General features: G+C 35.7%; 1 protein-coding gene across 3 annotated transcripts in view; it reads left to right on the forward strand.

Moving 5' to 3' along the window:
* LOC137933069 (embryonic polarity protein dorsal-like) overlaps window positions 1-12,623 on the forward strand; it is a 58,330-nt gene that overhangs the window by 13,887 nt on the left and 31,820 nt on the right. For all 3 annotated transcript variants that reach the window (XM_068776822.1, XM_068776821.1, XM_068776823.1), the window contains exon 2: window positions 6,155-6,229. In XM_068776822.1, the coding sequence (XP_068632923.1) occupies window positions 6,155-6,229 (75 nt within the window). The remainder of the gene's footprint in view (window positions 1-6,154; window positions 6,230-12,623) is intronic.

Here is a 12,623-nt window from a genome sequence, read left to right on the forward strand (position 1 = left end):
CATATATTTATTCGAACATATGTAGCTATAAATATTTTTTAAATTTTCTTACATCGTTTTATTATGCGCATTAATAATATTTTCATGTCATTTATTATAGTTAGTATTTTATAAAAACTGGAATTTAATTGATCTCTTCTACGTGTGACGGGACGCTATATTGGAACACAATTGAACGGCTTTAATTATTGATATATTTTCGTAGTACAAGTATGAAATTCATACAGAAGTTTTGAAAGCGATCAAGTTTAGTGATGAAATTGAAATAATTATTTGAGATGAGAGGGAGTGAGTGGATTGAAAAGAGTATTATAGAGTAGATAGAGGATGTCGGCGAAGCCTTATGGGTATATTTTCGTAGTCCAAATATGAAATGAATACATACAGATTTTCAGTGAGGTGTATATAGCTGACATATACATAATTAAGGATGAGGGGTAGTGACTGCTAAATAGATTTTAGATGTACGTAAAAAGTAGTTTAGACGTCACAAATAGATAACGGCTTATTAAAAAAAAATTAATACGAAACGGTGAAGAGCGTTTGATCTGCGAAGGTTTTAAACACAAAGGGCAAATATTATGATAAGACAAGCAGCTAAAAGTATCACATCTGACAAATGTAAGATTCTGCTATTGTTCTAGTCTTAACTAATTGCACTAATAACACCAATTACCCATCAGTTTTAATTGCTTTGTGAATGAAGTTATTGTATAATGTAGATGTTGTTTGTCTATAGGTCTTGTTGGACATTTAGATGCATTGAACATTATTCTTCTTAAGTAAGAAAAGGACCAATATTTAGGCACTTCCGTACATGCAGTGGTAGTCGTGCAACAAAGTGCACCGCCCGCCAGCCCGCTGATAAATGCGTATGCGGCAAACAATGCCAATCACAACTGCCACCGTTAAATCACTCAACACGTGTTTCACCCCTCCACGGGGCATCTTCAGGAGTTCTATTACACTAATTAGTGCCAAACACAGAGTCTTCTTTTCTTTAAACGGTTTTATTTAGTTCGACCCGTACGGAATTTGTTTATTTATTTGGGTCAAAATTAGAAAATGAAATTTAGGCACCTTCCCGTTGTCAGATTGATCTGAAATTTGATACACACATTTAATTTAGATGACAATACAATATAATAAAATCAATAACATTATAAATCTAAGATGGCCGCCGATACAAAATGGCGGATTACATATTTTTCCTTAACCCCCTCAATATGTGTATCAAATGAAAGGGCTACACTAGTAAAACACGATAATTATGTCAAAATATAAAATTCAAGATGGACGCCGTTCCAATATGGCGGACTAGGTACATATTTTTCACAACCACCACAATATGGGTATCAAAAAACCGTTTAACTTAAAAGTTTTTTAAATGTATTTATTCCCCCCGAAATTCGCCATGATGACCGGTCTTGCCCTGCTTGCATCCAGCGACCTTCCGCTACCAGAACGATATCGTCGGTCCACTTAGTGAAACCTATCCACGCCTTATCTACCAGCTTGTAGTCTCCACACTGAAGACGAGCATTTCTTCGAGCCACGTCAGTGATCTGGCTTCTGTGAATCTTATTCCTATTCTATTTAACGAATCTATTTGGGTGACTGAGCTTTCGTATGAGGGCCGTCGTAAATGATCACGTCTATTATGCCAATATTTTGATTGTGCAACGATAGTACAAAAATTAAATTTTGTGTTATACAAAGTGGGCCATTAAGTTAGCGAGTTTTGAAAAACAAATTATTTTTTAATGTAACTGGGGTCTATATCATCAAAACGTGAAAACTCGCTAGCGCAACGCTCGTGGCCTTTGGTCTCAATAGCGGACATATGCGAATATTTTCTAACTACACAATGGTTGTTGGTATACAGCCTAAACTCAGCTTTTAGGGTACAGCCTGGAGAAAATAAATCTTGGCCTAAGGTCTGGACTCCGGTGAGGTTTGCCCGAAACTTTGCCTCTGAATGTCCCTTCGTCGGCTAACAACTATAGAATACCGGCCTATTCCGCTGTAAGCTTCTAACTTACGCAGCGTTGTAGAATAAAATATATGTTATATATATAATAATGTTGCTGTGTTGCAATGTCATTTTGAAATTCGCACGCTTTCTGGCCCACTATGTATTTTTGATATAAATAATTTATTCTAACTAAGAAAGTAACTAATATATAGCTACTTCCGCTATGCAGCAGTAGTTGTGCACTTCATTGTACGACTACTGCTGCATAGCAGAAGTAGCTATATATTAGTCCCTTTCTTAATTAGGATGGACTTCCGCAAGGTAACGCTTGAATCTATTAGATATTTTTTTTGTTTTTGTACAAATTATTAGGAGAACCGGAAAGTAATGTCGCTTTCTTAAGTTATATTTACACGACTACATTTTTACAATAATATATTCACCTTCGTTATCAACAACCTTTTGCCATATAGTATACAAAATCAATGCCGGAGCGGTAACAAATCAATCGGGTTTTTCTGTAAAATATGTCGAAAAAAACATTACTTTCAGGTCCCAATAATAGATGACCACTATGGTTTAGTACGCATTCTTTATTTGAAGGTGTATCTATTTATAAACATTTAATGTAATAATATTATTTTCTTTTTAGTCAATAGAAGTCCGCTGTAAGATTTAGACTTTCCTTAAAGATATCTATGGGTAGCATTCACAGTGTCGTATTATGGTACGTAGGGGACTTCTGGCCATGTGAATCTGTGTGACTCTTTGAATTGTGACTCTTCTGGATGTGAATTAAACTACCAGTGATATTTGTTCAACAATTGATTTTCCGACAGTTTATGTCGCGGAATAGAATCGAGAATCGAATTCAAAACCTCACCGTTACAGATCACAGATCTAACCATTGCACAAGTCAATCGTCATAGTGCATTCTTCACTATCCACAACTTATATCATCTAAATCGTAAAGCGATGAATCATTTAAAAAAGAAGTCATAGAAAACAATATTTTCCTTCTCAGTCAACCAACTCGAAGTCAGCACGCAAGTTAAGGATTCCAAATAATAATCCTTATATAAAAATTGACCAATAAAATGCTTTTTAACGCTTGCCGATGACGTAATGGGTCGCTGGTGGATGCAAATATTAAGTTTCCATAATTTTCCTCAAACGTATGCGAGTAAATATTGTCCTGCGACCAGTTACAATCGCGTTCTGATCACGCACGCTCGTCTCCGCACATCCTGTTCCGATCATCATGATATATATCCTGCAACTCATTTCGAGAGGGAAACGTAAAGGTAAATAGTGTATTGATACATTTCAGAACGTCTGTACATTCCTATCATTGTTGATAAAAGTTTTAAATGTAATAGAAAATTTTAATTTTGTTAGAAATCTTTTTTATTCGATTCGTAATACTTATATGTATCATAATAATAAAATTACAAAGATATTCTCTATAAAATATATTTTTATGCATCCTGTTCCGATCATCATGATATAAATCCTGCAACTCATTTCGAGAGGGAAACGTAAAGGTAAATAGTGCATTGAAACATTTCAGAACGTCTGTACCTTTCTATTATTGTTTATAAAATTTTATATGAATAGAAATTTTTAATTTTGTTAGAAAGATTTTTTATTCTATTCGTAATACTTATATGTATCATAATAATAAAATTACAGAGATATTCTCTATAAAATATATATTGCTATCGGGGAAAACTTCTGCGTTGTGGATAGATATCGACTAACAAAATGGTGATGTGATTGCTATATCATTTATTTACTAAACCCTGCTAGTATCGCGAATTTAATGAACCTTTTTGAGGGTATTGTTAAAAAAATCCATTTTTGGTAGTTATAAATTTGGCATATTTAATGGAAGCAGGCGTTAGGCGTTATTTTGCTGAAGTCCATCCTAAGTAAGAAGAAGACCAATATATAGCCACTTCCGCACATGCAGTGGTAGTCGTGCAACAAAGCACCGCCCGCCAGCCCGCTGATAAATGCGTATGCTGCAAACAATGCGAATTACACAACTACCACCGTTAAATCACTCAACACGTGTTTCACCCCTCCACGAGGCATCTTCAGGAGTTATGTTACACCGATTAGTGCCAAACACAGAGTAACCCTATATACAAATTTGGCTTCTAAACCTCTTGTAAGCGGAATTTCATAAAACTAAGCATAGAGGTACTCGACAAAAGGAATATTCCTACAAAATTTCAAATCTCTAAACCTTACGGTTCCAAAGATATCCTGATGAGTATATATATGGAAATCTCGTATACATCGTGATTTGTTTAAGTGTAAAAGTTCTAAAAGGAGAAACTATTATAGAACCTATTACCAATTACCCTGTATAATAATAAATTTACAGTATTTAAATGATAGATGTGATTTATGTAATACAATCACAGCAATTCGGTTCTCTTTATCGCCCCCTTACATTTTAAATTCGCGCGAAAATGACAGGTTCTAAATTCAAAAGTGACATTTGTTTTTTTTTTAATCATAACAGTATTTATGGCCAGACTAAGTATATTACCAATTGGTATATTTTTTTATCTGTTGCAACCGAAACGTGAATAAATCGATATTATTATTTGAATTTTGTTAATAAGGATAATCTGATTATGCGCATGCCTGAACCTGTTAGCGTTTTGGCGATACATGTTTTGTACAAGTATCTAAAAGTAAGCAAGATATACAGCATGGTTGCACAGACTTATTAAGACTAGGGGCCACTCGGGTAAAACATGAACTGATGGCGGGCCGGAAGTATAGGTAATTAATTTTTTTTTGTTTTTTTTTTTTTGGAATAAAATTTAATATTTTTCGAATGTACGAGAGTATTATTTTTGCTGCCGGCGGGCCACCAGTATTTGACCGGCGGGCCGCGGTCTGTGCATCCATAATATACAGGGTGATTGATTATAAATATATAAGCTTTACAAGGTGTAAATGTGTGGCATGTTATTGTATACATATAAATATAGTAATATAAAACCAATAATTAATAGTTTTAGAGATAATAAATAAGGTAATGATAATATATTAAGAAAAAGCGTTTTTAAATAACTTCCTATGCTAGAAAATACGGGCCTTTAGAATTCGTATAGAAAAAAAATAAGTTCCTTGTATCAACCCACGGATGCCCACTGCAAGGTATAGACCTTACTCTAATATATATATGGAGGGATATACCATAATCGCCAAGCTTAGCAGGCGGGTTGGCGATCGCAGTGTGATGTGATTAAAATTTAAGTTAATATAACATACTTCTGATCAAGTGATCACCGCTTCACACGTGGTGATTGAAGCTTTTACACCAGTTACAAAAATCCAACTAAACGTAGATGGAGTGGCCCCTAGTCTTAATAAGTCTGTGCAACCATGGCCTAAATAAAATCAAACTAATCCAGCGACATCACTGCCAAGGACTCTTGTCATTAAACATTCGTTTATTAATAAGCCTTTTCCGTCAATTTACTTTAAATGCGCTTTTTTTTAATTTTGCAAATGCTAGTCCAAAATTTTTTGTGGATTTTAATTAAAAAAATGTGATACCGTTTATTACAAATGTATTATAGACTTTTTGCAGTCGAAACATTATTAATATATTGCGCAATGTTCTGCATATACAGTATGATTGGTTATAGGTGTAAAAACATTAAAGAGATAAATATATGGCTCATTCGCTGTCACTTATATATATATATATATGATACAACCTATACAAAAATCAAAAGGGTTTAAAATTAATATAGTAAAATTCAGATTACTATATATTAAAACTAATTATTGTTTACTGTCTGTCCTTGCATACTATACGACCCGAAGTGATTGACTTGTCGCATTCCTATAAAAAAATATAATTTAGATTGAACACTTTGTACAGGATGATTAGAAATAGTTGACAGTTGGAAATAGTCAACCTATGTACAAAACGATGTAAGTCTGTGTTTAGACTTACGTAATTTTTAAAAAATTTTGCAAGCTATGTGATCGCGGCTTTATAACGATGTTAATGTACTGTAAACCTGTGTTTACACTTACATAATTTTTAAAAAAATTGCCACGCAAGCTATGTGTATATAATTTAAAAAATTTATAGCTCAGTGTATGTAATAAGAACAAATAAATAAACAAAATTTTCTGTTGCAGAGATCGGGTCCCCGCTCGGTGTAGTTGAAAATGAAGCTGATAAAACTCCAGTTGACCTCAACATAAGCGATATTCGTGAGTATATATATTTTAATATAAAGTTACGTATTGTGTGGTTTCTGGTTAGAAACGAAACACCACAGGTAGACAAGGAGTCCTTTATTCACAAATCAGATGGTCACCCTACTTTAACACATATTATACTTTCGTCTAGTCCACACTACGCTTCGACATCGCTCAAGAAATCACTGTCAAAATAACTTGCCAAATAGTCACTTTGTATCACTGATCGTAGATCTTATCTTATAACTCGAAAAACAACACTGAACTGTCGACATGTAGAGTACATCTATTTATACTACGGATAAGGTTCTAGTAAGTTCGAGATAGTACTCGGTTAGAATTTTGACCTTTAAACCGCTTTCTCAAAGATTTTAATTTTATTTATCATTCTCCATCTTATATCTTTTCCTTCTGTTCATCACAATCTCTTTCTTCCCTCTTTCATTTCTTCTTTCGCACACAGTCTCTTTTCCCTCGTTTTCATTACTAGATCAAAGTATCACAGTTTGTGTAAAAAAGGTCATATACGAGCCAAATGACCTTTATTTACATTTTTTAAATTTATAATAATAATTTTCTTTGCTGTAAAACTTTTGATATCTAATTTTATTAACCTTATTTATATCATTGACATATGTCCGTCGTTATCACAACATATATTAGATTAATTATATATGTAAATAAATGATAGCATTATACACATATAGGCTTTTCGGGCTCGGCTCTGTGTAGTCGAGAACTATTGCACAATTTATACAACCTTTTTATAATGTTCTCCAAATCGTGGCGAAAAAGCGATCTTCTACTAGCTTTTTTTTAGTCTACCATTGCTGCCCAAATGGCATTCGATATATTCCGCGAGTTCAAGTTGCAGGGGCAATGGGCGTCTGGCATAAGTTTAGTCACTTTTAAAGTAGTGGAAGCTCGGAGATTTCCGTAGAAGCTCGGAGATTTCCAAGGGAGCTTCAACTCTGACCACTACATACTACTACTTTAAATTAGGAGACCGCCGAGCTTTCTGATCGCTTCGAAGGACACTCCATGGAGTGACCAACCTGGAGAGCCTCTTAACTTAACTTAAATTTTAACTCCTGAAGATGCCCCGTGGAGGGGTGAAACACGTGTTGAGTGATTTAGCAGTGGCAGTTGTGTGATTCGCATTGTTTGCCGCATACGTATTTATCAGCGGGCTGGCCGGGCGGTGCACTTTGTTGTACGACTACCACTGCATGTGCGGAAGTAGCTAAATATTGGTCCTTTTCTTACTTAGGATGGACTTCCGCAAGGTAGCGCCTGATTCCACTAAATATTGGAGAGATTCTATCATGTGGTTTCATGAGCTGTCACTCAATACCCTCATAGCATTTTGACACAAGACACCCAAAAGGTTTGAACCTTGGCCTGGGCAAATGCTATTGTCTGATTAATATCACTACTACCACTTGGGAAAGCGTTAGCGCTGCCAGAAGTTGCGGAAGTTACTCCAGAAATGTTTCTATCTAGTATGATCAGGGGTTGGTATCCCCTGTGATATAGGAACCGACCTGGTTTCCAACCAAACCGATTTGTCGTCCGGAAACCTTTAGTACTTATCATAAATGTTGCCATATGTCAGGGAAACTGGAAAGTAATGTAACTTTCTTATGTTAAATTCACACGACTACATTTTTAACAAGTTTACCTGGTGTGACCAACTGACAACCCTATTAAAAAAGATGGTGATAAACCACAGATTAAACAAAAATACATGTCTGTCATGTGTCAAATAAGTAATGATGTCAAACAAAAAAATATGGTCCACCTTAAAGTTTACAATATGGGAAATGGAATATATTTTATTTTTATAAGTTAACATTGTTTATTTATAAGAAATTTAATCATTAAATAAAGTGATCATTCTGATATGTACCGAATAATGGATCGTAAAATTAGTTTTAAATAAAAAAATGTCTTTGCATATTTTCTAAAGCTAAACTCACACGACTACATTTTTAACAAGTTTTCATTTCTAATCAACAATGTATTCACCTTCATCAACAATCCTCTGTCATCTAGTATACAACGTCTATCAAGTATGTAATGAGCGACATCATCGACACGCAGAAACGACATCACTTTCTGGTAATGCTAATAATTTCCGGAAATCCCTATGTCTTCCGGTGGGCATCTAGAAGAAATGTAAATAAAAAATATATGTACTTCTCTTATAAAAGCGAGAAATAAGCTACTTCAAATAAATACGTTAAATAGGAAATAATGCAAAGGAAATGTATACCTACCCACATAACATGAGTGCGGTGTCAGACAATTGATAACCTTTATTCCCTTATTAATTGCTACTTGATAACACTATTCCGTTTAAGGCACCTGTCATATGAAGTTCTCTCGAGAGTGATATTAAAGTTTCTTCATCAAAGATTTATATATGACTTCACAGAATCAATTGAAAACGTTCATACAAACTAAAACGTAAACATTTTATTATTGAAAAACCGACTTCATATTTATATGAGTGATAGTTAATACTATATGCCAGGGGTGATCAAATTGCGGCACGCGAGCCACACGTGGCTCTTTAAACGATTATTTTTTCTCCAATTGATTGTCAACCAGAGAGTAATGGCTATTTTAGAAAAGGACCAATATTTAGCCATTTCCGCTACATGCAGTGGTAGTCGTGCAACAAAGTGCACCGTCCGCAAGCTGCACTCCGGGCCATTTAAACGCAATGCCAGATGTCAAGTTTAAAGTTAAAAGGAAATTCTAAATTAAATATAAATGTACAAAAAATAAATTTGAAATGCTGGGCATAATTTAAAAAAAAGCTAAGATGGGACATGGTATACAAAAAGGTTGGGAAACACTGCTCTAGACGAACATTTTTTCGGCTTCCGGCCAATATAATTGGGTCAAGAAATGTCAAGTATCAGGACGTATACAATAATTAAACTTAAATATATTTACAAGCTGATCCCGCAAACGTTTTGCAAAAAAAATTAAAGGCTTTAATTAACAAATAAAAAATAAGGGTTGATCGTAGAGGAGTGAAGATTTAGGGTTGTATGTATTTTTGTATGCAGTACCATAAAATAAAAATTGTCTAAAAAAGTAAAAAAAAAATTAACGGTGGACCCTTAACAATTAGGGGGATGAAATATAGATGTTGTCCGATTCTCCACCCTGGCCGCTATGCGCGCTAAGATTCACGAAAATCGGTCGAGCCATTTCGGAGGAGTTCAATCACGCACACCGTGACACGAGAATTTTATAAGATACTAGCTGATCCCGCAAACGTTGTTTTGCAAAAAAAAAAAATGATATTTTAATTTACAAATAAAAAATAAGGGTTGATCGTAGAGGGGTGAAAATTTATGGTTGTATGTATTCTTGTATGCTTTATCATAAAAAAATAAAAACAAAAAATTTCGTTTAAAAAAATAAAAAAAAATGTTTAAGTGTGAACAACCTTTATCACTTAGGGGTATAGAAAATAGATAGTAGCCGATTCTCAGACCTACTGGATACGCATATTAAATTTGGTAAAAATAAGTCAAGCCGTTTCAGAGGAGTTCAAGTTCGAACACCGTGACACGAGAATTTGATATATTAGATAGATTACAAATTCTTGATTGAAATAAAAATATTTGTTGCTATGAACATAGATTTTTTTTGTTTATTTCGCCCCAGCTAGCTTTTGAGTTTGACACCCCTGGCTTACATCATCATCTATATTTTCTAATACGCTTTCCCTGTGTATATGTCAGCGGCTGCGGTGTTCCGATATTACGCGTTCTAGTTTTGACTTTAGCTCGATGCGTGGGCTGCACCAGCGCCGTATGCCAGGGGAATAAGGTCGATATTCGCGAGTCGTCGCGACTGTCGTTGGGTGCTGGCATGTTGGAATGGAAGCCATTATCTAATATCGGTTTATACAATGAATGGCACACGTGTTTTTCCTCATGTGCGGGCGCGGGTCAAAAGCGGTCGTCTTCAAACATCGCAATTTGAGTTTATTAGAGTCGATTCCACGACATGTAACCGCTTGGTCCTAGAGCTGGATACGATTCAGTCCCAAATGTTTACTATGGAAATGGATTTCGCTGGGTATCTATATAGGTTTAGGCTCCAGAATCCCTCGTGCACCAGTGACACAGCTGTACGGTGCACGCATCAAGCTGTTCCGTATTCGCTAGGCAAAGATTAGAATCCGAAATGGAACTGGAAGACTAGGTGAGAAGTGAAACTTTCGTCTCCCTGATGAGGACAGAGAACGGCCGTCATATATTCTTAAGATATTGTCACAGAATTGTAAAGTAGATGAAAAAATAACTTAATAATAAGGTTGGTAAAGTAAAACGCTAGGAAATGTAAGTGTAAAACAAAAAAAGAAATAAGTATAGGAGCTAATTGTAACCAAATGTGATATCATAAAATGTGGCAAAAAAGAGAGGCGACGTGTGAAAGGACCGTGAATGAAAGAAAGAAAATGTTAGAGATTGTAAAGTTTGAAAGAGGATGAAATATAGAAGAGAATTTGGAAAAAAAAATGATGAAAAAAAATTGCAAAATGCTTCCCTGTACATATGTACTGTACCCCATACAATAGTATATTGAGAAAGAGAGACCAAAAAACACGCCGTGGTGGAAATGGAGAGGAAGATAAAGCGGCGCAAGCACCACCTCCCTGATTGGAGACTTATCTGCTGAAGACCTTGCTGAAGACCGACATAGATAGAGTAACATAGTGTACCACAAAGTTTCCAGGGTCACGACCATACCCATAGATTAACTAAATCGATAAAGTCCAGTCTTGAAATATAAAAAATATTAACCCTTTCATTACCAGCACCGGAATTAGCCGGCATCCTTATAATGTGGGCTTAGAGATCTGTCTTAATATTTATCACAGCCAAATAAATTACTAACAATTATCCTAACTTCTATTTTTAATTAATACACCAGTGAAATGTTTAAATATGTAGTACAGATGAGAAAATTCGAACATTAGCATTCTTCTTCTTCTTGAAGTGCCTCTCCAACTAGTGGAGGTTGGCTATCAGCTTCCTGCTCTCTTCCTTATTTTTGGTTCTGCGTAATAGCTCAGCAGCGCTGGCGATTCCGGTCCACTCTCTAATGTTACGAAGCCACGACTTCTTTCTCCTACCAACCTTCCTTATACCAGCGACCTTTCCCATCATGATAAGTTGAAGGAGATTGTATCGTTGGTGTCGAAGAACGTGTCCCAAGTAAGCGATTTTCCTTCGTTTTACTGTGAGCATTAGTGCGCGTATATGGCGGATTCGTTTCAGAACTTCGACGTTGGTCACCTTCTGAGTCCAGCTTATGGACAGCATTAGCATACCGACATGCAATGTGCACTTTGCGGCGCACATACCCAGTTCAGTAGCGTCACTTCGACGGAACGGACTGCGGTAAGGAAAGGGTTAAACATACAATGTCTAGAGCAGAAACGTTTTTCTGATATAATTATCAATTATACACTCCATTATTGCGCTCGTCACACGTGACCTTATACACAACAATGCATTATATATTATGGTCAATAAACATTTGCATATACAGTCGATTTTTATTTGCACCGAACTATTCACATAGCTACATATATCTTGATCAAGTCTGTCTGTTTAGTCGATTGAAAATGATTTTGTTATACACATAGAATCACATTATTGTTGGAAAAAGGTTTAAAGAAAGGTGCATGTATAAGTCCATACTATAAAATGATTGGTTTAGAAATAGTATAAAAAAGGGGGTAATACATATAACAGTATTTTATTAAATTAAGTGCCATGCGCTATCTTCGCCTAACTAAAATTCTTGCAACCCCCCTATGTAAATTATATATTTGATATATTAAAGCGAAAAAGTTAAACTCTTGTAAAGTCCACTTTCGAATTGGCCCAATCAATCAAATTGCCTTCCTATAGGGCGTGGGACCCAAGTTGGGAAACGCTCTATCATACTTTGTACTGCCAGAAGTCATTTGCCTGTTTCAATATTTAAAAAAATTAACATATTTCAGAGTGTTCATGTGTGATTGGAATATGTGTAAAAGTTTTAAAGCCTTATGAAATTAAAAACATTCACCCATTTAAGGCTTTCACATCTATAACCAATCACAATATATAATGTGTTTTTTTTTGTTCCGGTGGGGGAAATCTTCCGGTATTTGAGATGTCCTGCCTCTAGGGGGAGGACAGGGGTATGTGGGATTTCTACCCACTACCCCCCCCCCCCGTGGTCGCCCTCTGCGCTAAACGGGGGACCGCGGAATCTCCCGGTCAGGGATCGCCACGCGGTCTTCCCTCGCGCCGTGCTATTTTTCGATAGCCCGTCCCGGGGTATGCGTGGATACGCTACCCCAGAAACCTTCGTGGTGCTATCA

This window comes from Battus philenor, unplaced genomic scaffold (genome assembly GCF_028537555.1).
Source record: "Battus philenor isolate CCGP_79_NKW_IND1 unplaced genomic scaffold, ilBatPhil1.0.hap1 SCAF_12, whole genome shotgun sequence".
NCBI lineage: Eukaryota > Metazoa > Arthropoda > Insecta > Lepidoptera > Papilionidae > Battus > Battus philenor.